Source organism: Macaca fascicularis, chromosome 2 (genome assembly GCF_037993035.2).
Source record: "Macaca fascicularis isolate 582-1 chromosome 2, T2T-MFA8v1.1".
NCBI classification, from domain to species: domain Eukaryota; kingdom Metazoa; phylum Chordata; class Mammalia; order Primates; family Cercopithecidae; genus Macaca; species Macaca fascicularis.
In genome coordinates, this window is record NC_088376.1 from 24,141,307 (window position 1) to 24,167,048 (window position 25,742).

The 25,742-nt window shown below is 40.1% G+C and overlaps 1 protein-coding gene and 1 long non-coding RNA gene across 39 annotated transcripts in view; one reads left to right on the forward strand and one right to left on the reverse strand.

The window, feature by feature from the left end:
* THRB (thyroid hormone receptor beta) overlaps positions 1–25,742 on the forward strand; it is a 371,812-nt gene that overhangs the window by 278,479 nt on the left and 67,591 nt on the right. For 26 of the 38 annotated variants that reach the window (XM_045387040.3, XM_045387039.3, XM_045387034.3 and 23 more), the window contains one exon: positions 19,435–19,695. The exons of 6 other annotated variants lie outside the window; for them this stretch is intronic. In XM_045387040.3, coding sequence (XP_045242975.2) covers positions 19,435–19,695 — 261 coding nt within the window. Of the gene's footprint in view, positions 1–19,246; positions 19,696–25,742 lie in introns of all 38 variants that reach the window. 6 more of the 38 variants (XM_074030885.1, XM_074030886.1, XM_074030881.1 and 3 more) reach the window with 1 other exon arrangement.
* On the reverse strand, positions 19,691–25,613 carry LOC102133100 (uncharacterized). The gene is made up of 3 exons (XR_006696225.3): positions 25,480–25,613; positions 21,494–21,598; positions 19,691–20,194 (listed from the first exon to the last, which is right to left on the reverse strand). It is a non-coding gene; the product is annotated as an uncharacterized lncRNA (long non-coding RNA).

The following is a 25,742-nucleotide window of genomic DNA, read 5'->3' on the forward strand; positions in this document are numbered from 1 at the left end:
AACACCATGCTCTACATTAGATTAAGAAATTATTGGGATAAATCAGAACATTCGTAAATTCTTTAAGTTTCTCAACAGAAAATTCTAATACAATTTAACGTTTTTTGAGCATCTCAGATATTACATACTAAGCATATAAACATGACTGAGCAATAGTTCTTGCCTTTGAGAAGCTCATAGTCAAGAGATCACAGTTTGTAAACACAGCAATTCATATTTTTAACATCTGACAAGACTCATGGAAGTTTAGCATTGGAAGGAATCTTAGAGACCATCTAGTTCAATGCCATGAAATTACAAGTGGAGAAACGAAGCCTATTAACTTAAAGTAATAAATGTGTGGCCCTGCAGCAGTGCATCACCCAGACAGTTCGGTTGTTTGCCTTCACACTTCTCCCACCTTAAGCTTCCATTGACTCTGATTGGATTTTTTAAATACTGAATGATACAAAAGTATCATTTAGAATTGTAGAGCATCTATTAGCAAAATAATGCTCTCCGCTGCAATAAATGAATCCCAAATGTCAGTGACTTCGTACAGCAGAATTTTATTTCTAACTCATGTTAAGTCTAGTACCACATGTTCTTAGTTGGCAGGTGACACTTGTCAGGGTCATTTATGAACCCAGGTTCTTTCCTTCTTACATCCCCATCTACCTCTAGGACTTCAGAATTTTCTCCACTAAACAGAAGGAGAGAGAAAGACAATGAAACAAAACATGTAAGAGGTGTTTCACAGGCCGGGCCTGGAAATAGTGCCCAATGCTTTCATTCATTCTGTTGGCTAGACCTCAGTCACATGGCCGTGTCTCACTGCAAGGGAGCTGGAAAATGCAGTCTAGCTGTGTGGCCAGGAAGTAAGGAGTGCACAGGTTTTGATGATGAGTCTGTGTCACAAAGGACTATACAAATGCATAATAACATTATGGAGGTCAGTTCAGGAAGGACTTGATCTTTATAGTGAAGTCACCTTTTTGTTTAAAAAGTGTCTGTTTCAGTCCTCTGACCCTCTTCCAGGTATTATCAACATTTCTAGACAGGGCTAGGATGGTTTTACCCACCTTTCCTGGTTGCTGTTGGAGTTGGAATGGAGTAGTGAAAAGAAAACAGACTTTGGAGTCATGTGTCCTTGTGTTCAAATCCCCCGTTTTCCACTAAGTAACGTTGTGACTTGGGGCAAGTTGCGTAAGCCTCCATTTTCTCCTTGTAAAATGGGGACAGATAGCATCCTAGAGTTGCGGTGTGAATTAATTAAATCATTTAGTAAACACTTATTGAGAGCTTACTACATGTCAAGTCCTACGGTACACTCTGGGGAAATAGCAGAGATTATTTTTTTTAAAGGCACAGAGCCTAGATTAATAAATGATGTATATACAGTTATTGTCATGAGAAAGCACTCAGTAAATGTTAGTACTCTTGCTTTTTTGGCCCTCTATAGCTAAGCTGTGAAGATAGGTTCATCCCTAGAAATTCTAGATAGAATAAACTAGTGAATGATGGATCTGTAAGATGGATAGGTCAAGTGGAAAACGTTTCAAATGTTTCCATTGTTCCTGTTGTTTGAAATTGAATTGATGGGGTGAGAATGTTTATTTATGTCTATGAAGCATGTTTAATTTGCAAGGGCGTGAAACATAATAATTTGAGCTGCAAACAAATACTTGTTTAGTCCCAACAAGAGTAAACAGAGAAACATCAAAGTGGAGAACCCTCTTCAACACTGGTGGCCTTTCCATTGCTAAGCCTCCTTTACAAATGAGAGGAGGAGGGTCTTCAGAGATGGTGAGTGTCTTCCTGAGGACCAGGAGGGCAGTGAATTTGCAGCAGCCCCTCCTACTCACTGACAGATCAGAAAGGACATGCAAGATCCCCGAGAGAAGGAGGGTAACACTGTGTCGGCATCTCAGACACTGCTGCAGCCTCGGTCTTTGGGATTCAGAGACTGGTGAGGGTTTTGCCTGAGAAACCGTCACCTTCGGTGCTCTTTGACTCCTTCTTGTCTCTCAGCTTTTGTTTTATTGTTTTCTATGATTTCCAAATACAGCAGAGGACCTTTATATTGTTTTGTTTGATAGCCTATTTTTTACTCTCTTGCATCATACTTTCCAGGAAGCTTTGTTTTATTTCACTTTACTTCTCTTTTATCTTTTCACCTTAAATGCAGAATAGTCTGGGGGAGAAAAGGGGCACATAATGAGGACAATGGATCTTCAAACCAAAGTACATACCATCTTGACTCCAGCTAGCCCTGCACCAGCCATTTTATATGCCCTAAACCACAGTTGCATTGCTGACCCCTAATGCCACAGAAAAGCTACAGACACAGGCTTTGTCACATCCACCTCAAGTCCATTGTGGCTCTACCTCTTCAGCTGTGACCTTGGGCAAGTTGCTTTCCCTTTCTTAATACTCAGTTCTTCACCTGTGAAACGGAGATGATCATTACTTATGTCAGTATTCATGTGAAGGTCAAAAGAAATAACGGAATGTGCATAGCATCATGGCTAGAATGTAGGTAGTGAGCCTCTAATAATAAGTGACAGGTGCCATCATCATGATCCCCCACAGTGACCATATCTGCAGGCCAAATGCACCAACCTTGCCAGAAAAGCTGTGATGGGAACAAATGCAGCTGTCTTGTTATCTTGCATCAAACTTAGAGGATACATTTTATATTCCCCAGTAACCAAATGCCATCTAGTTTTCCTGAACAACCCATTCCACAGCTAAAAACTAACGAGTCACAGGTTTGGCTCAGAAATGAATCTTCTGGTCGCACTTTCCAGGCCTGATTCTTGAGAATTACCCATTAATTTTTTAAATCCCTTTAGAATATTTGTGCAGAAGCCACCACTGAAAGTCTAAGACTAAAGCTCCCGGATCCTTTGCTAGGGCCTCCCTCCACAATGCATCTGATTATATTGTCTTCTCCTTTCCAGATAAGGATTTTTCTAAAGATCCTTCTGTATGTGGTTCTTCTCTACCCTATTCTCTAAGGAGAACTGGAAATATTGACCAGGGCTGGGATTAGCTTTCTTTCTGTTTCAGGCAGGGACAGTTCTATCCATGATAAGTTTCCTCTCCTTCCAAAGTATATAGTCCTTAGCATGTTTAATTAATAGAGTCCTGGGTAAGATTCCAACTTTCCAAGATTAAGAATGTACTTTGCTTCCTGACCCTGTCAAGCCCCAACCCTTCTCAAGAATTTTCCATGTGCCACCAATCAACTAAATAAAGGCTCTTGATCTCCACATACACTGGCCAAGAGGACAAAGCCTAAATTGGCTACAGTATGAGGCTCCTGGACCTGGGACAGCTTGGCCCAGTCCAGTGATAATTTCACCAAACACACTTCCTAATCAGTTTTCTCTGTTCTTCTCTTCTCTCTCTCAGAAACTCTTGCCATTTGAGGGTCTGGTCTACTTGGCACCCTTACAGTTTTTTGCTACTGTTCTCCACTCCCATTGTTCATGTCATACCATATTGACAGAGTTGCTCACTCTGCTTAAAGAATGGCATTGTTTGCCACTCCCCAGGGGCACAGTGGTTTAGAACATCAGCCAGTTATCTTGGCAGAAGGAATCATCTGAATGTTTTGGCTCAGTGTTATTTAATCCTAAATAGTCAGCTGCTGCCTTAATCTTGAGGACACATTAGGTTCAGAAGACAGAGGAATCTAGTGACTGAAATGAGGAGGTCGCTTCATCTAGATGAGGGCTATTTACCTTCACCCAGCTTTCTCCCAGGCTGTCTCAGCACTCCCTGTACTATGTGGAAGGCTGCTGGTGGAAGGCTGTGTTGTGTGTCAGCATAATAGCAGGGGATCAAGGCTTGGTGTTGCCTGTAACTCTCCAGGTGGCCTGGATCAAACCATATCACCTTCATGGATCTCAATTCTCTTTTTTTTTTTTTTTTTTGAGACAGAGTATTTCTCTATCACCCAGGCTGGAGTACAATGGTGTGATCTCAACTCACTGCAACCTCCGCCTCCCAAGTTCAAGCAAGCAATTTTCCTCAGCCTCCCAAGTAGCTGGGATTACAGGCGACTGCCACATGCCTGGCTAATTTTTGTTTTGTTTTTTGTTTTGTTTTGTTTTGTTTTGTTGAGACAGAGTCTAGCTCTGTCACACAGGCTGGAGTGCAATGGAGCAATCTCGGCTCACTACAACCTCTGCCTCCTGGGTTCAAGCGATTCTCCTGCCTCAGTTTCCAAAGTAGCTGGGATTACAGGCACCCACAACCAAGCCTAGCTAATTTTTTGTATTTTTAGTAGAGATGAGGTTTCATTATGTTGGCCAGGCTGGTCTCGAACTCCTGACTTCGTGATCCACCCATCTCAGCCTCCCAAAGTGCTGGGATTACAGGCGTGAGCCACTGCACCTGGCCAATTTTTGTATTTTTAGTAGAGACAGGGTTTCACTGTGTTGGCCAGGCTGGTCTCTAACTCCTGACCTCAGGTGATCCGCCTGCCTCGGCCTCCCAAAGTGCTGGGATTACAGGCATGAGCCACCGCGCCTGGCCTCAATTCCCTTTTCTATAAAGTTGAACTGGCGTAGTAATAAGGTCCTGTTTAGCCTGCAACCATTCTCTGAATTTTACTACTCAGAGCCCATTGAACTAGGACCAATTGATCTGGTTAATTTGCCTCTGAAACTGGGCATGGAATATCGGTGCACATCATCTTAGCATACATGTCCCTCACTGAGGGCCGGAAAAACAAAGAATCTGAAGAACAAGATAAAAGCTTCATGAAGTCACTCCAGTGTGGCTTAGCCAAGGTAGGATCACTTTGGTTTAGCACCATCATAAGCTGGCAAAATAATACAGTCTTCAGTTTCTAAGCCTTCTCATTTTAGAAGACATCTCCGCAGTGCATCCCCACTGCTCATTATTTTTTCAAGCTGTGTCTGCTTCACTTGCTTAAGATAAAAGCCTACACAGTGTACCATCCAAATATAGGTCCACAGCAGTCCAGAGACAAGACAGCCTGAGGTTTATGGTGACAGGACATTTTGAATACCTAACAAATGGGCTGTATCATATCAAAGCCTACCAGTCAATATTAGCAATGAAGGGAAATGAAAGTCAGGTTTGTTGAGGGAACAGGAAGTTTCCTGTGCTGTTTCAACCCTTGCTGGAAAGCAATTGTGATCAATACCAGGTGCAAATCACATTGCTTGTAAGAAAAAAGCATTCATGATTATATGTCACGAGCACCACACCACAGATGTACTTACGTGTATTATGACTTTTAAAAGTGAGCAGTGCTTTATAAATCCCATCCTCTTTTTTTTTTTTTTTTTTTTTTTTTGAGTTGGAGTCTTTCTCTGTCACCCAGGCTGGAGTGCAGTGGCACGATCTCGGCTCACTGCAACCTCTGCCTCCCAGGTTCAAGTGATATGGAGTCTTGCTCTGTCACCCAGGCTGGAGTGCAGTTTCTCACCTCACAGTTTCTCAGTCTCAGCACTGCTGACATTTGGGGACAGATAATTCTTTGTTGTGGGGGCTGGCCTGTGCAGTCTAAGATGCTGAGCAACATCCCTGGCCTATACCCACTAGATGCTAGTAGCACACACACTCCAGGTTGTGACCACCAAAAAATGTCTCCAGATATCACCAACTATCCCCCACAGAAGCAAAAAAAAAAAAAAAAAAAAAAAAAAAAAAAAAAAAAAAAACAGACAAATAAACCAACCTGGGTGAGATCCATCAGCCTGGGATCTCCCCAGCCAGGTATCCAATTATTTGGATCCACCAAATAATTCTCATATGAAGGGAATATGCTGGAATGGAACTTTTCTTCCAGAGCAGCTTCCTCACTTTGGCAGTTTCCTCCCACCCTCCCCATGTTTTCATATTTCTAGGCAAATGTATCCTGAGAATTGAGGCAGTTGTAGATAGGGTCTCACGGGAAGCAAATTGCCAATTCTCCTTGGTGTAGCAAGCATGAACCATTTTGCAGCACCTTCCCCTGAACTTGCCACATTGTCCTAAGTGAATATAACAATGAAAATACACAAGAGGAACGTGCCACATTTAGGTTGGAGAGCATTTTGACATCTCCATTTTGTTAATTCTGTTCTCTCCGCAGAAGCTGTCATCTGTAGACACGCACCAGAACAAACAGAATAATTGTTAACAGCACAATATTTTTTCTTATTTTGGTTACTATTTGGTCAGAAAATATCTCAGACCAGACTTTCATAATTGGAAATGTTTATATCTTAAGCTGTGATCTTTTTTCCAAAAATTATGCCTTTCAATTTCCCAAGCATCAATGTTCAGACACCATTGCTCCATGGGCGAAATGAGACAACCCTATTCATGTAGACATAATGTCCTTAATATGCGTTTTCAAATTTTTGAGACAAGGTCCCACTGTGTCACCCAGGCTGGAGTGCAGTGACGCACTACAACCTCCACCTCCCAGGCTCAAGCAATCCTCCCACCTCAGCCTCCTAAAGTAGCTGAGACCACAGGTGTGTGCCACCACACCCAGCTAATTTTTTGTATTTTTGGTAGAGATGGGGTTTTGCCATGTTGCCCAGGCTGGTCTTGGACTCCTGAGCTCAAGCAATCCACCCACTTCAGCCTCCCAAAGTGCTGGAATTCCAGCTGTGAGGCACTGCGCCCAGCTGGGCTTCTAAAGAAAAATGCCCTTTCCCCCATTCATTTTCAAAGAGAGATTATGCTTCTTGAAATGGTTTTTGCTGAGGAAATAGATGAACCTCTCTCAAAGCAATAGTCCTGCTGAAATCGCCCATAGTAATTACAAGAGTTCCCATTTGCCATCAGGCTGGTCGACCCATCCTGAGGAAGATTCCAAGCGCAGCACTTCCCCTTAAACTACCTTTGTGACTGTGACAAATGCTTTACCTCTCTGGGCTGCCATTGCCTCACCTGTAGAAGATGGCAAAGGTGTTATGAAAGTAGCTACCTATTTACTATCTGTAACTTTGGGTAACATCTTTCGCTCTCTCAGCCGAGGTTTTCTCATCTGTAAAATGGGGCTAATCACAGCGTCTCCTTCACAATGTTGTTGTAGTGAGTAAATGGAACAATAAATGAAATGGCACGTAGTAGGCCCTCTAGAAGCATTGACACTCAATGTCATAAACTCAGAATTATCCCTTTGTCAGTTCTAAATGATCTGGCAACCTTTTTAGCCTTCTAGATGGCAGCGAAGAAACAGATTGATTCTTTATGACCTCAGTTGCTTTGTTTTTGCCTTCTTTTTAAGTTTGGCCATTTGGAAGCAGAGCCCATCATAAATACTAACCTTTTTAAAAATCATCTTCAGCAACCAATATGGGAAATGGAATTCTTCCTTGCACAGCTGTCTCTTGTTTGGCTAATTTACTAGATTAAAAAAGGAGTCTTAATGAGAAAAACAGCTCTTAGTGTTTGAGGTATAGGGTGCGAATATCAGAATTTGAAACAGCATTGAGATTGAGCAATAAATTTTTGTTGTATACCAAAAATGTATGTTTTCAATTAAAAGATTATGGGACAAAGAATCACAAGACCCATCCCAGCTCTTCCTCCATCTCAGTCACTTTGAGCAAGAATGTAACCTCTCTGAGCCGTATTTCAGCCCATGGAATCTAGTTTGTTGTTTTTTGTTTTTGTTTTTGTTTTTGTTTGCCTGAGATGATCATCTAAGCCATCCAGTGTTCACTTCCCATAAAGAGTGTTGCATGCTCAGCTAATCCTACTTGGGCCTGAATTCTGATTTTGTCATTTGTCCATTGTGTGATCTTGAGCAAGTTGTTTAACCTCTCTGTGCTCCAGTTTCCTCTGCAAAAAAATGAGAATAACATTCTGCTTCATAGAGTTATCATGAAAATTAAATGAGAAGTGATCAAAATGAGTGCCTAACATATAGTAAGCATACATCAAATGTTAGCTATTGCTTTTATTATTTTATTGGCTGTCTTTAGAGGAGAAACTGACAAAAAAAGAAAGTATAATCTGAAATCTTGGTGTTTGGATTTTTACATTTTATGAACCAAATTTACCAAACTAACCACTTAGGAAATAAAGACATCAAATACACTGTCTTTTAATTTCTACACGTATAATTTCCCTAACCTACAATTCATCAACTACTACTTTCCCCTCTGATTTCTGAATAGGAAAATCATGGCTCTTATCACTATATGGTATAAGTTAAATCCCACCAACATTTCACTTGGGTAACCACATGTTTAACAAATTCTGTCTACTTCATATGGAGACTGTGCCCCTGGAACAGAATATCTCAAACATGAATGTGCATGTGAGTCACATGGGAATCTTGTTAACATGCAGATTGTGATTCACCAGTTCTGGAGGCAGAAATCCCACATTTCTAACAAACTCCCAGGAGATGCTGATGCTGCAGGTCCTTGGACTACACTTTGAGTAACAGGGCTGTAGATATTCACAAGCCATTTGAGCGTGGAGGAGGCAGGGGGCACACCTGGCCTAAGTAGGGATCAAGCAGGTTGGAGAGAGGCAGGCCTGCAGGAACTCACTGCCAGAGGCCCTCTCCAGCCCCAGCCTCGCCAACTCTAATTTAAGAAATTGAAATATTTAAGGGGAAAATAACAGGAAGGTATGGAAAAGACAGTCAAAACCCTACCTGCTTCTCTTCATTTTCCTAAACTGTTAAAAAAAAAAATCATAGAATAGATTACACCAAGCAATTTGACCCATCTGCAGTTCTGAATTATCTTCCACAAGACAGGCAGGTAGAAGACAATTTAATTCTCCCCTCTCTGCTGTTGGGACTGTATCAGTGAGGTACAGGTGCTAAAACAGACCCTCGTAGGGGAGCATTACATACCCTGCATGTACTTACGTCATACCACTAAGGCCTATTTCACAAAATATGTTTTTGGTGTATTTAAAAGTATTCTGAGGACCCGAAAATATCCCAAAAGCACCTGCTCTCAAGCAGTTCTCACCTGTGTAAAAATCTCACCTGCTATTATAACCAAGAACAAGATAGCTGTGCATGCTGTGGCAGTGCTTCTATTCCTGAACCAAAGAAAAAAACCAAACTTTTCCAGATTGAAATGTCTCTTCCCTAAATGACTCTCTGTCATGATCTTGATCCTATTTATTTTTTTACACATAAAAATTGAAAATTAGTCTCACCTGGGTACCAAAAAAAGTGGGAAATTGTAGTGCAATTCTATGAAAACCCAGAGGGGGACCTATATGTTACTCTGCTAACACTAGCATTTATTTGTGTGGATTTTGTTAATCCCTGAGTGTAATCTGTTGGAAGAATATGGGTGTTTTGCTGCCAAGTACTGAGACTTTCACAGGGTGGTGTATAACATTGATCTAATTACCCAAGTCATATTTTGTCTTTTATTTGAGAAATTATAAATCTCAAGTTTTGATTTTTGTCCACAAGTCATACCCTAGTCCTAGTTTCCAAAGTCAGAAAAGATTCACTTGTATTTTCTACCTTGAAAAGGGTTATTTCATGTTTGGGAACATAAAATGGGGCGAGTCTCATAAAGATATCTTGGGTTTTTTTGAAAAATGTGGGTTCAGACTGGCATCAAGAATAAACATTATGCTCTGAACTTTTGCACAGGAGAAATCTAATCCTAGCAGTAAACATCTGTTCCCTTTTATGTGCATTTGTGGCTCGTTAATATGAATGTTTCTGCAACCACTGTAGCTTTTCTAATATCCTAAATGGAATCTCTGTGGCCTTTAGAGTAATTACCTCAAAGTTTGAGTCATCCAACCTAAGGACTCTCTGATTAAATCCGGTATGAATTATGGAAAATCAAATGACCATTCCTGGGGGAGGATTCCATTGTGTCCTCCGGAAAGTATTTTCCCAGTGCTCAGGGCCTCTGGTCAGTGCTCAGCAGTCAGCTTGTTCCGATGTGGTTAAATAATTTTAAGATGTTGCCTATGAACCTGGTCACTGCCATGCTTTCATGCAGCCAAATGGAACTTACAGCGTGGTCTTTGAACACGTGTTATTTTGTTTTGCTTTTTAGTTTTGTTTCAGGTTACACTTCAGATGAATAAGCATCCCCTATAAATGTTATAAACACAAACTTTAAAATTGTTTTAATGGTTTTCACTTATCAAAAGATTATCAATCACTGTAGTTTCTAGTTTCAGAGTAATTATTTGAGGTTTCTGAAGTCGTGATGATTGTTTTTCATTAGGATAGTGATTGCCTAATGGAATATACAGGAAAACCAGAGAAGTGGGAGCAGCCAGATAAGGAAAAGGTTTGTTTATCTCCTAGCAGCTCCCAAATCTCACCCACTTAATGGACTGATAATCCCTGCCAATGAAATAAGAGAAGGCCTCTGTGATAGCAAACTTAAATTCACCTGCATACGGGGACAGAAAAGTCCAGTCTCAACAAGATAGAAAATTAATAGGCAGGTGCTCAGGAAAAGAAAGACAAAACCATTTAGCAATGAAAGGCAGCCTACTTGAACAAAGCAGCTAATTTTGCAAGACTTTGCCTAAAAGAAGATATTCTGAAGGCATAGTTTATGTAACTGGACAAAGGTTGAACATGGGCCTCAGCAGACCTTATTGATAAAGTCTCAGGAAGGAAGCAGCAGAGTTCTTCTTGAGATGAGTACACCCTGATTAGGGATATCAAAACACGTGATCTGAGTTAGATAAAATAATATATGAAAAGTACTTTTGGATGCTATCTGGCATGTAGTCAGTGTTCAATTGATAGTAATTTTAATTTATGGAGCCCGGTCTATGTAGCCTGACTTAAATAAATGCTCAATAAATTTGAGCTATCACTAACAGTATTATGATTATGCCCTTCAGCTACCTTGTACACAATAATGAATATGGTTCCCTCCCTATCTCATCCTCTCTATCCTCAATTCCCTTAGGAGCCAGTCGCCAGGAAGACACACCCTCCCCAGCTATGGCCCATGCCTCCATGAGTCTAACAATGACCAGAATATTTCACTCCATTTTGCAGACTTAAATTGTTGAGAATACCAAAATAGGATCTGTTCACACTCTCAAGAGCTATCTAAGTCTTCATTTGGGGAACACTAACATACACCAACAAGAGCTCAGAAATGGTCATGATTGCATGAGCTTAGAATAAATAAGAAATGTATTTTAAAGGAAAAAGAACTCACCACAGACTGGAATAGTAAGGGAAAGCTGTGTGGATAGGACTGAAACTGAGCTGGGAGAGTCCAGAATGTTCGTGTAAATTGAGAGAAAGGGGAAGCATGAGAATAGATCCTACAGGCTCCTTCCCACCAGTTGAGAATTGTGGATTTGGTCTCTGTAATTACTAGTAGTAAAAAAAAGGCAGGGGAGGTCGGGGGAAACACTTTGAACACTTACTGTATTTCTGCACAAGGCTAGACTTTGTCCATGTGTTGGCTCATGTATTCTTCACATCAACACTGTGAGGGCTTGACACCAATGCTGTGAGGTCCTGGAACCTATAACCCTTCCATAGCAATTATTGAATGTAGTAACAGCAAATTTCCTTTAGAAACAGCCAGCAATTTAACTTTTCACTATTTTGGAGACATCTCTCCTTCCTTGTCCAAATATTCCAAATTTACAAGTCTCATGGCATCAACTGGGGCAGAGTTCCTGCAGAGACCTACATAAATGGAAGCAAGCAGGCTCTGAAGCTTCAGGCTACTGTTAAAGGTTCCCAGGCCGGACAAAGCCACCTGGGTAGATTCAGAGGCACTGGGAAACACAAGCCAGGAGCCTGCCCTCTGGTGACCAGCTCACCCCATTCCAGATGTTAGTGGACTAACAGATTAAGTCAGTGTTTCAGAGGTCTTGGAAAGATGGCCTTGAGATACCAGCTCCGGCATCCGATACAAATGCCAAAGTAAAAACACGGTTGGTTTACACAGCCTGAGGACGAGGAAGAATAAAGCCATCTAGCTGCCCTTTCTGTCTTCCCTGTTCGCAGAGCTTGTCTAAGGCTATGCTACAGTATCTGCTGATGGCTGAGCTGCCTTTTGTTGCAGAACTTTGATACTAACCAGTTATGACTGACTCTGCCTTGCATAGAGCACATTATGGCTCAGTAAATAGAAATTCCTAAATAAATAAAAAACTGTATGTGTTCTGTTCAGTTTCAGGGGTATTTTGATCTGTTCTTATTATGTTCAATTATTTCCAAATAATATTTCTTGAGGTCCCATCATGTTATAGCATTGTGCTTAAAGCTGTGGAGATTAAGAGATGGACACATTGATTAGAGTCCAATAAGAGGGAAAAGGGTGCATGTACCATTCACATGCCAGGAGGACATGGTAAGTTCTTGCCTTATAGAAGAGACAGAGACAAATATGGATAATTCAGGAGAGAGATTCAAAGAGGTAGAGCAATTTGCCCCAAACCACGGCTAATACATGTCATAGTCAGAATTTGAACCTTGGCAAGCAGAGCCCATATTCTTACCCACTATCTTTTCCTGCCTCTGAAAAGCAAAATAGGTTTCATTTTCACCAGCAGTTCTGGGAGAACAATCCTATTGGTTGTCCATGTTGAACTGCTTGTGATGATGAGTCCTCCTAGCAGACCAGTGGCTTTTGGATAAGAAAGTGGGCATGAATTATGTGCGTGGGAAATAGTTTTGTCTTTGCAAAGTTACTGGATTATGTGCCTAGGAAACAGTTTTCTCTTTGCAAAGTTATGAGAGGACAATAAATATTACTTTGGATATTGTGCTGGCCACCATGAGTGTTAAGAAAATTATATACATGTATGTAAATGGATATATCACAAGGTAAAAGGTAGCACGTGGAGGAGGGAGATACATGGGAAGTGGGATGGAAGTTTGGAGGGTGGATGGATTGCTTCAAGAAAGCTTAAATGATGAACTAGACCTTGAAGGTTGAGTAAGGATCAAATTGGTGTCTTCATTATTATGTTATTTGAGCTACCAAGCTAATCAAGCCAGATATAATGATGGTCAGGCAAACCTAACAGGAAATGCTCACTTCACCAAAATTCCTCTCCCATTTGCCTTGCACAGAATCTAGGAATCCAATTTTAGAGATACATTCCTTGGGCCATGGCCCAGTGCTTTCCAGACATCCTCTTTAAAACACAACTTCTGCTATGAGGTGACTCATCCCAGGTTCTTAGCCATTAATATAGTGGTATGGAGTCATTTATCAAACTCTTTTTTGAGGGGGGTGCCCTTTAAAAATCATGTATAGAGGAGAAGAGTTTGGAGAGTAAGGCAAGGGAAGAAAAAGTCATGTGGATACATAAGTGAAGAACTTACACTTAGTGCATGCTTACAATGTGCAGGACACTGTTCCAAGAACTTTTAATATATAAACCTGTTTGGTCATCAAAACAATAGTATATTCCCATTTTACAGAAAACCCACATCTCTAAAGTTCCAGAAGCAACTTATTTATTATTATTATTATTATTATTATTTGCCTCTCTAATGACCACCTCTCATGAGGCTACCAAGAAATATAAGGGATGAGCCATTCCTTCAAATGGCTTCTGGACTAGGTCAAAGTTTACAGTCCTTGGCAACCAGAAGCAACTTTAACTGAACTATAGAAGGTCAGATCAGGTTTTAGAGTCAGAAGACCTGGGTTTGAGTCCAGGTCCATCATGTACATCCATGTCACTTTCTAAACTCCACACATGTAAAATAGGGATGATAATTCTATCCATATCCCCACCCCCATACAAATTTGCCAAACACCTATTATTCATAAGGCTCTTTTGCAAGTGCTAGAGACACAGTAATGACCACAACAGTACTCATCCCTGTTTCTGTCGTGCTTACATTTCCAGTGAGGACAGACAAAATAGTTCCCGTTGGTGACAAGTATGATGAAGAACCTAAAGTAAAATGATAGAGAGAAAATGGTTGGGGAGCTGGTCAGGAAAGCTCTCTCTCAAACCTCAATGACAGGGAGCTGGTGATATAAGGATTTGGACAGGGTCACTCCAGGCATAGGAAAGAGCTTCTGCAAGATGCTGCGGTGGGAATGGGCTTCCCATGTTAGAGGCAGCCCGTGTGGCTGGAGGATAGAGAGAAGGGGGCAGAGCCATGGGTGAGGAGCTCAGCCAGAGGGAGGCTCAGTGGGGCCTTGAGGCCACTGTAAGGCCTGAAGATTTTATTCTAATATTGATGGGAAGTCATCAGATTATTTCAAGCACCAGAGAAATACACTCTTATTTATACTTTTAAATGCTCACTCTGGCTGCTCTGTGGAAAGTGGATTGTAAGTGGCTGAGAGCAAAAGCAAGGAGACTTGTTATGAATATAAATGAGTAATGGGAAAATTAAATGAGGTAGTAAGTACAATTTCTAAAGAACTTTCGAAGCACACATAAAACAATAGCTATTAATAGGTCATTTACTATGCATCAAACTAAGGGCAATAAGGAGAACATATCAGTTAATAGCACAAAAGGCAAAGAAGAGCAGGTGAAGTGTTCTCTTAATTTTAGGTTCCTTGTCAATCAAGAAGTATATGTTCCCTGGATGTTTGTGAAGATAAAGTGTCTAGCTCAGTTCCTGGATCATAGTAAATGCTCAACCAAACATTACTCTCCTGTCCTGCATGATTCTAAAAAACATCAGTTGAGGCGTCTATACTGTGAGAATTCAGCAAGGCTAAACCTTATGGGTGGAAGTAAAAAAACTAAAATGGAAATTAGAGGCTTCCTACCTAATAGTCTGATGCTACACAATGATAATTCTACACACTCTCTGGGTTTACAAAGCACGTTTTACACACACACCCCTAATGCAGAATATGGTTTGCTGTCAGTCTCAGTACCTAATATGAATGGCCTTTTAATGCAAGCTAAACTCTTGCAATGAGTGCCATGAAATCCCAGCCTACACAGCTTACCCTTTCTGACCACTTTGTCATAATCCTATTTCCTTTGCTTTAGCTCTTTTCTAAGGTATCAGCTCGCTCTTGTGTCCTGAAATACTTGAATATTTTAATCTAATTCTCCTTTTTTGATGGACAGATTTATTTTCTATCATCTTTAATGAAATTTCCAGAGATAGGATGTAAGTAGTTATGTTAATGAAATTTATGTTTGTTTCTCTTTTGCAAAAGAACCCTTTGGATCAGTGTTGTGTCAATCAAAGCCATCAGAATGATGGTCATCGAATGCAAACCTAATCATTCAAGTCTAAACTCCCTTGAGACACACAAACCAAAGGAGTTCACACGTCCCTATCTAGTTATTATTTTCTTTTGTTCTACTTATTTTTAATTCATCATAACTAATTACATTGGTTAATTGTGTTGATGTCTAGAATGGGAAGTATTGAAAGTCATATGTTAACTGGGATTCATTAAGAGTAAACGGTTCATGATTTATGTGAATAACAAAATATGATCATTTCTAGAATGCTCCCTTTTTTAAAAAAAATTACTTCTACTACTGTGTGCATTGTGTCCCAGATAATGCTCAGAACAACAGGCTTTTATTTTTAATTTTTTATTTATTTCAATAGGTTTTTTGGGAACATGTGGTGGTTTCATGAATAAGTTCTGTGGTGATTTCTGAGATTTTGGTGCACCCATCGCCCGAGCAGTGTACACTGTACCCAGTGTGTAGTCTTTTATCTCTTACCACCCTGACCCTTTCTGAAGTCCCCAAAGTCCAATGTATCATTCTTATGTCTTTGCATCCTCATAGCTTAGTACCCATATGTGAGTGAACACATATGATGTTTGGTTTTCCATTCCTGAGTTACTTCACTTAGAATAATAGTCTCCACTTCCATCCAGGTTGCTATGAATGTCATTATTTCATTCTGTTTTATGTCTGAGTAGTATTCCATATATATATATATATGAAATATATATATATATATATATATATCACATTCTCTTTATCCATGAGTTTATTGATGCGCATTTTTTGGGCTGGTTCTGTATTTTTGCAATTGCAATTTGTGCTGTTATAAATGTGTGTGCAAATGTCTTTTTCATATAATGACTTCTTTTTCTCTGGGTAGATACCTAGCAGTGGGATTGGTGGATCAAACGGTAGACCTACTTTTAGTTCATTAAGGAATCTCCACACTGTTTTCCATAGTGACAACAGGCTTTTTGAGTAAATACTTATTTACATCCATACCTGCAATCTACAAGATAATATCTAATTAACACCTGACTTTTAAGGCTTCACTCAGTAGACCTCAAAACAATGGATGAATTTTTGAATGATAATGAAAATTTACTCTGAGGTTGTGTAAAACACTGGAGTCTGAGGAAACCACAGACTTATTCAAAACCTGTCACTAATTTATTTTCTTACCTTAAATTTATCTTAACCGTGTGGATCTCAAACTCTGTTGGCTATCGCAATCACCTGGAGAACTTGATAGCTCTATGCATGCCCTCACCCTATCCAACTTCAAAAAGTCTGGTCTTCAGTGTTGTTTAGTAGCACCTCAGATGATTCTGATACACATCAAAGTTTGAGAATCACTGACTTAACCTTTTGGGATGTTAATCTTCCTAAAAAGAAATATCCCATTTGTGTGAGTTTTGAAGGAACAAAAGGAGATAGGCGTTAGACATAGGAAATTACTAAAGACCATCATTGCCAACCACAGGTATGTGGAGGTAACTTGTAGGTCTCACCAACAACAGTATATCCAGTAGGTAGAATTTCAGGACCCCAGTGTCATGGGTGTCTCATCCCTCCTTGGGAATGGAATAGGGATTACATGTTGCCCCGCTGTTCTTGCTAGGATAAAAATCAAGAATCCTCCTGAAATAAATTCCTCTTGAGCTTTCTCATGACCCAATCGGGACTTCTCAGTCTCCAGGTTTCCCAGCAGTGCCCCAACCAATAAACCTGCCAATTAAGCAACTGAATATCATTATTGCGAATGTAATTACAGACAGTAATTATGAGCTTGTAAATGCCTCCCATGAATGAAGCCCTTTTCCCAAACCATCTCGGCTGCTTTTCTTTGGAAAATGGAAAGCAATCCTATCCCTTGCCTCACCCCAAGTGTAGCCTTCCTTGCTTACAAGAAACCCCCTTCTTGCTGACCCAAGGGACATGCTAAGCAAGCTTTAATAGGCTGTGCTTTAAGGGGAAATGGCCTCTTGGAGTGGAGCCCCTTTCAGCATGTCTCAGCCAAGCCTTGTTTCCCTAGGGAGTAATGACTACCCAGTTTGGCTGTATTTCTTAATTTCTGTGGGGTCAAGGGAATTAATGCCAAATTTTAGGAATTTCTATGGAAAAATCAAATCTTAAAGCCTTTTTCAAATAGTTTGAGAACTTTAACATTATTTACATTAAGCTTTGCGAGATGCAATTTGCTGAGGATTTAGAGTCTCTGAAAATAAAGCAGGCACCATAAAAACATGCATGGTGAGAAGACTTTTCATGTCTGTGGAAATAATACCAATCTCGTTGGGCCCAGAATTAACCCCTGCCCTCAGTAACTTTATATTTAGCACATGAAAACCTCAAGCCCTTATGGATAATGGTACTTGAATGAGTTACACATGGATATGTTTAGCTCGAAATGCAATACAATCTTTCAAGATCTCAATCTGTTGTTGCCTTTTAATGGATAGTGAGAATAAGTGCCTGTAATTGCACCAGTAGCTAGCACAGTCGAAAGTGGTAGAAGTCCACAGCTTTTTGATTTACCATGCAATGAATAATGCCATGTAAACTCTGAAAAGGAAGAATCTATGTTTATATAATGTACCCCATACAATGCTTAGCACAGCCCTTTGCATAGAATGAATTTTCAGAGCTCTTCTCTGAATAAGATCAAATGTTACACCCAAAAGTTAGCACAGTGTACAATTTTTAAAAGGAGACTTATTGCTTATTGGCCAAATTAAGCTATTTCAAGCCACAGCATTTCCATTTACTATGACAAAGGAATCATGTGTTGATGATTACTTTGTTACTATTGTTTATGGTTTTCTCCTGGAGTAGGAATACAGTGTGCATGGGCATTGGAATTTTCTCGTAGTAACATGAAAACCCAGAAGGGTAAATGCAACTTTCCAAAGTGACTGAGTAATTTACACTTTTAGAGAAACCATCCTAACCAACATTAGCTGAAGACATCTGGTAGCTTTCGAGAGGGTGCTTATGAAAACCTAAAGCATTTTTAACCCTCATGTTAAATAATTTAAAATTCACTTTAAATATTTGAAAGTCAGCTTAAAATTCACTGTGCTATGCACAGGTCAGGATAGACATGTCTCTCTAAGCCCCAGGGATATGGGTATCCATGGTCTTCTGGTAATTTCAGTGTTAAAAAAAATTCACATATAAATTTGTGAATTATGATCACTTTAAAGAGACCATATAAACTCTGAAAAGGAGGACTGACATATTTATGTTATATTTTTTCTAATTTTGACAAACAGTAACTTAAGAATTTCTGAAAATATGGATGACCAGATGGATTATGTTTTTTTAATGTGTACAACATGCATACAAATATGTGTGTGTGTGTGTATATATATATTAGCTTGCTCATTTTTGCTCTCTATATCCATGTACAGTAAAGATATTTAAGGAAGTAAAATTTGCCACCGGGGAAGGTTAGTGTCAGAAATTTTTCATCATATCATTACATTTTTTCCCATTTTCTATAAGCCAAACCCTCAAGTCCCTATAAATTGAATAGAAAAAATATATATAATATACATAAATAATTAACCAGCTGCACTCCAACCAAAGACTTTAAGTTCATCATTCTATCATTAGGGCTCTTAATTTGTCCCACAGCTAAAGCACTATCTGCTTTCCTTCATCGGTTCTTATTGCCAACTTGGGACTATATTGAAGCCCTTTACAAAACTTCTATTTGTAAGATCCCCTTCTTTTTTTTTTTTTTTTTTTTCTTTTTGTAGGCCATCAGAGGTAGAAGGTGGTAAAAACAGAGTTGCCACTCTCGGTGTGGCCACGTGAGCACGTCCCATTTAAGTAACAGGGTGTCCCTCAGGTCAGCTTGTGATAAAACCCAAGTCAAACAAGGCTGAATCCTGGGTGTTTTATGTCCTAAGGATCTGAAAAGTGTTCACGGCCAGCCCTGACCCTCAAGACCTCAAATGGTCATCTAAGCAGTAACATAAATTGGTGTGTAAACTTGCTCCTGGGCCATTGCTGTGGAAGTGGGACTGGCGAAAGTACAGCCTTGCCATGCGAGAACTAATGTCTTTCTAGGCATTTAAAATAAGGGGGAATGTGTTGATTACTCCGACAGGCAATCCAACTGCAGTGGCTAAATGCCCAAGGCTGACAAATTCTGCATCTTATCACTACCGTCAAGTGGCGTGTGAATCCTGTAAGCCCCAAAAGAATTGAGACACAACTTGCCTTCCAAAACTCTGCATCTCAGCAAAATCTTGACAATGCCAACAGCTCGTCATCTCGTGTTTTTCAACCCTTTAGAAAATGGCCTTACAGCCTGGGACAAACCGAAGCACTGTCCAGACCGAGAACACGACTGGAAGCTAGTAGGAATGTCTGAAGCCTGTCTACATAGGAAGAGCCATTCAGAGAGGCGCAACACATTGAAAAATGAACAGTCGTCGCCACATCTCATCCAGGCCACTTGGACTAGCTCAATATTCCATCTGGACCATGATGATGTGAACGACCAGAGTGTCTCGAGTGCCCAGACCTTCCAAACGGAGGAGAAGAAATGTAAAGGTAACCAGATTTTTATTAGCCCATTATCATGTGTTACAACAAGAAAAAAAAAAAAAAACCGTGTTGTAACTGTGTACTCCGTCTCCATTTCTCTTCCAATGTATGGCGTCCCATGTTTTCTCCAACTGTTCTTTTACTGGGCGTCATTTTCTTCAAATATTCTTTTTAAAGTAAATAAATAAGTGGAATCCAAAGAAAGCAGCTTGTTTTGGATTCACGTTGTGCTGGGACACTTGGGGTGACGACATTTTTACTTCTCTAATTAGTAGAGGGGTTAGTTTTGGCTTTAATTCCATTTTTGGGTCTGAGTTGAAACAGGCATCGCTGTATTTTTATGACGTCTTGCTTTAAAGTGTGTCTGTGCATATGTACATTTCTTTTCGCAATTGTGCCAGTAGCTAATGGGATCTCAATGCCCACCTTTAACCTAGACAAGTCATGCTCAAATGAGAGGTTTTAAGTTGTTGTCTTCTACTCATTAAATCCTTGTGTCATCATCCTGAAAGGAGAGATTATGGTGTTAGGAGGTTGTCACCTCATAAGGCAAAAAAAAACATTAAACTGGCCTAAGTTCCTGATTGCATTAGATTTAACTGTTCTTTACCTCAGGTCGCCTCCGCCCTGACAGATGTCTTCGTCCTGATCGCTTTATTGTCTTAGGGCTCCCCAAAATCTTTGCTTCTTAAATCAATTTGTGTCTTTCAATGTCCAAGAGACCAATTTGTATCTTTAAATGCCTAAGTTCATTTAATTTCGCATTCTTTTTCAGCTTAGTGGGCTTTTTTTTTTTTTTTTAAAGGAGGGTCTATTTAGTTTTTCTTTATGGATTGTGACTCATGGTAAAGTTTAAAATTGTGTTTTGAAAATCTCGTAATCATATACCAACATATAATAATGAAAGTTTACAAAGACTCCCATTTACAAGCCCTGAAGGACTTACACAGCTGTTCTACTTTGAACATATACACATGATTATATTTATCCTTCATACAAAAGAACTGGTCTTTTAGGTTTTCTGAAAATACTTTGAAAGCTCCTAGGAACTACCAGTTTACCTGGGAAATGGAGTGTTTCAGTTGGAAATAGAGTTAATCAAAAGTAATAGTGAAATGGTGTTATGAGCTCTGATTTGAGGGCAGTCAAAACTATACATGTCCCTTTGGAAAGGTTTCTATTTGGACTCTCTTATATATATAATTGAGGAGATCTGAGAAATTGAAAGGGCTATTTAGAAAAAAAGCAAAATAAAGTTTTTCAAAGGAGTCAGGATGTAGGACGTGTGTGTGTGCGCGCGTGCACGTGTGTGCATGCACAAAATACATTTGTTTGCAATACAATTGAGATTTAGTCTTAGCATATGTGACCAGATTGTATCTCCAAATTATATGGGCTGGCACTAAAACCATGTCAGTTTACAGTGAAATGCCAACAGATAACTCTAGCATCCTTGTGATCTAATAATGTCATAAACCCAATTTAATTCACTCACAATTGATACCCATATTCATTCACTTATTTATTCATAGAGTCCATCTATGTCTCTATCATTTAAAATAAACCTTGGCCTTACATATCTAGTTTCCAACACCACACATTTCAGTTTGTTGGCCATCTTAAAAGCAAAAGGAAACAGTCTCTGTTTGGATACAAGATGCTTAGTAGAGTGGTTAAGACCACAAATATTTGAGACTGATCTATTTGAGCTAGAATCCTAGCCTTTCTACTTTCTGTGCTTGACCAAACCTATAAGATTAATACAATTAAATAAGATGATGTATTTAAGCATTTAGCAACGTACCTGACTTATAGTGCTCTCTGAATAGCAGCTGTCATTATTGTTGTCATCATTATTATTAGCTATGCATCATTAAGTCATAAAAATACCTTGAATCATGCTGTGAGCCTGGTAAGGAATGAAGCAAGAGGAGACTTTCAGATGGATGTGGGGTGGGGCATGAGGTTTCAGGGAGGTTAGAGTGGATAATTCATTTTGCATTCATTCAACTCTTTTTCACTGAAAGTCAGAGATGTAATAAGAGAATATAATTAAATTATTAAAGTCCTTCCTCAAGATTCTAATATTAACAGGAAAACAACTAAAATAAGTCTCCCATGTTTTCCAGAGTAACCACCAGGGTTCACCTTGACATAGTCATGAGGCAATGCCTTGGTTCAGCATGAAAATGCCACCAGGAAACCTATGTTATCATGGTCCAAGAAACTTATAAACTAAATATCATTCATTCAGAATGGGCACATGTATTGAGTGAGGCAGCAGTGAGTCCAGGACAGCAACAAGATTATACAGTCTTTCCTTATAGAGCTGGTTCTCCATCTGCTCTGCTTGTCAGCTCTGTATAGTTACTATGAAGAGAGTTCTATTTTGATGTTCATCCATGTTGAGCATTTATTTCCTAGATGGCTGTCTATCCCACGCTTGACATCTCAGTCTTGGGCTAGTAATCCATGCATTCACTCATCTGTGTTTATTGAGTGCCTGTATACAGGATATTGTCCTTGATGTCCAAGCATAAGAAAATGGCAGCAGGGCCAAAAGAACATCCAACTAGCCCTATTCCAAGGACCCCATGTAGAAATGATACGAACAAAATAGTCCTGAGGATACAAAAGTTAATTCTGCACAACAGGATCCAAAGAACAAAATGACTCCTTGAAGCTATGCAGTGAGCCCATCTGCCAGATCAGTCACCTAGCCAGGCTAGAGCAGTGCACTTCTAAGCGTGGTTTGGGGACTGGGACCTTTCTGTGAAGTGGTTATTACCATTTCTATTGATGCAAATACAGAAACTGAGAGTAAGCTTTAGGAACTTTTATAGCAGTTTGACATTGCCACTGGCATCCAAATGCATCCAAATGCATGATCAGTGAATTCGTCTCACTGAACAGGATATAGACAATTGGATGTTGTCAAACTTGCCTGGTCAGTCACGTGTGGCTTGAACTACGTAAAAGTCTTGTGCAGTAGAACCATATATTGCTCCACAATGGACCAGATTTTTAAAATAGGCTTTCACTTCAAATAGTTTGGGAATCACTGATTTATGTTTGTAGTACTCTTAAATATTGTTTCTTTAGGGGTTTTTGGTAGCTATCTAAGATTTTGTTTGTCATTTTGTTCTGAATACTGCTTTTTTTTTTTTTTTTTTTTTTTGAGACGGAGTCTTGCTCTGTTGCCCAGGATGGAGTGCAGTGGCGCAATCTTGGCTCACTGCAACCTCTACCTCCCAGGTTCAAACAATTCTCCTGCCTCAGCCTCCTGAGTAGCTGAGATTACAAGCATGTACCACCATGCCCAGCTAATTTTGGTATTTTTAGTAGAGACAGGATTTCGCCATGTTGGCCAGGCAGGTCTCAAACTCCTGACCTCAGCTGATCCACCCACCTCGGCCTCCCAAAGTGGTGGGATTACAGGCTTGAGCCACTGTGCCCAGCCTTACTGCTTTTATTTTAACCTGCATATACCTATGCTTCTGTCTGCTATAGGCATCCTAAGTGAATTAATTGGTACCACATTTAATTAGAATGAGAGCTCTGAAGCCCTTACATTCTGTTGCAGAGCCCACAAGTTGAATCTGCTGGAGTATCAGAGGCTATTTTAACCAGGAGCAAGTGACCCATTCCCTTCTGCAACTCACCCCACCCACCCACACCCGCTCGTTCCATGCCACACTTCCTTGGCACTTTAATCACAATTTGAACTGATTGCTGAGCCATAAGGACCACATCCTACTCCTTGTCCTCCTCCTGCCTTCCCAGTCTGAGATGATATATCCAGTGCTACTGAAAGTGTAGGAGTACCAACCAGTGGCACTAGGAGAACCTGGAGCTTTGTAGAAATAAGAATCTCAGGCCCCACCCAGATTACTGAATCTCTAGAGAGGGGCCCAGCCTTCTATTTTCTTGCCAACCCAGTGCAGGTTCTTAATACCTGGGTATCATGATGTGCTTGAGAATACTCTTAAACTCGTAGCACAGGAAAGGGTCTGCCACCTGGTGGGCACTTAGGAAATGTGCATTTTTTTCCCCCTTCCTTGAGTGCACGTGGGGAGCCACTTGAGTCCCTCCATTCTTGGTTGGGCCTTTCTTTGGGCCTGGCTTATCTCAGTCGCCAACTGGAAGGTCTGCTTAGTCACTGCCTAATAACAGATCACCCTGGGACTTGAGCCCTTCTGAGAACCCCACGCCGTTTGACTGAGGCCTTGATCCTCCCCTGAATTCTTACAAGGCTTCTCCCCTCTACCCTCTCATGCCCTACTGTACTTCTCACTGGGAACCACAGGGTCCCACCTCCCACAGGATGGGTTCTAGACAGATGCGTGGATCCCTGGAGCTGGACCTAACCAGCCCTGCTGAACCCAGGCAGTCAGGCCTCTATACTTTTATGTCAATCACGGACCTTCCTGAAACCGTGAAACCCAAGGGGAGAAACAAGGCAGGACTCACCCACCTCCCTGGTGGACTCAGAATAAAGGAGAGCAGTCATCAGTGATCTCACGGAAATGTCTCTGTGCTTAACATTTTCAAAACTGATTCTGGAATACCCAGGAAGGCAAGAGGGAATGAGTTAAAATAATTTTAAGAACAAGTTATTTCCTCCCATTATAAAAGCCTATATGTTCATGGTAGAAAAAAAAAAAAGTCTACAAATTTTTTAAATTGCAAATGGTTTCAAATCAGTTGAAGTTCTATCCCCCAAGGGTAGGCACTGTACATTGTTATTATATTTCAGTCTTTTCTCTGTGCATGTGTATTTTTTATAAACCTGGGATCAGACTAGGCATACCATTTTAACCAGCTTTTAATGCCTAACAATATATCATGAACATTTTCCCATGTCATTAAATATTCTGAGTCCTGACTTTCATTGGCTATAGACTGTTCTTACTTATAGATGTATCATAATTTATGAAACCAGACCTCAAGATTTAGACAAGTTAAAGTAATTTTTTAAACAATATCTTATGTCAGCAAAGGGGAAAACTATTAACTCGTGCTCTTCATAAAGAAAAAAAATGAATCAAATCAGTGATGACAATTTCAAATGATATACCATTCTCATTTACCAAAATAACAAAGTGTCTTAAAAGTTGGAGACATAAATGCAAGTCATTGTGTGCATTATAATCTTTCATGTTAGACATTCACATTTTCAGCAGATGATTGCTATCTTTGTCCTTAAGTAAAATACAAGGACATCTCCAGGTGAATAAGTATTTTAGAAGGTGGAGGATTGAAAAGCTTGTGCCCTTCCGCCAGTACTATCATCTGCTCCATCCATCTCTGCTCTCCACTCTGCCCCACTCATCATACATCAGGATCTGCAGTCCCAACTGAGAGTGCCAGTGATTCATATACCTCAAGGGCACTCTGGGAGCCTTAGCAATCAACATGAGAACAATGGCTGTCTCTCCACTTTTGGCATATGTCAGATAGCTGTGTGATTTGATACTTCAAAGGCAGGGACGAGTACCCCATAAGTATACTGGGGCAGACAGAAATAGAAGATCAAGGGGAAAAAAAGCTACCTGCGAGATGGGAGGGAATTAAAAACAAAAAACTGGAAACAGCAATGTCAAAGGGAAGTAGCTATCAGAAATCCAAGGCCCTGGTTCATCTAACTTCAGTTTTCAGAGATGCAGCATGGAGCAGGGGATAGACCACCCCACGCTTTCCAAGGCCAACTGAACAGTGTCTGTCATGCCGAAAGATGCAGATGTACCCAACCATACCTCTCATCATACTCTGTCCCAGGGAAATACTCACACAGGGCACAAGTCTGTTCAAAAGTGTTCTTTGCATCTTTGTTTTTGTTACTGATAAACTGGAAGCAATATATATGTCTGTCCACTGGGGAATGTTCCAATAAATTGTGGTATATCCAAAGCATTCACTAGAAAAATTAAAAACAGACTTTTTTAAAAGAAATGATTTCAGGAATGCTTAATGAAAGTAAGCATGCATTAAGAATAGTGTAATCCCACTTATAGCATTAAAAGTCTATATAATTGTGTGTTTACAAATGTGCA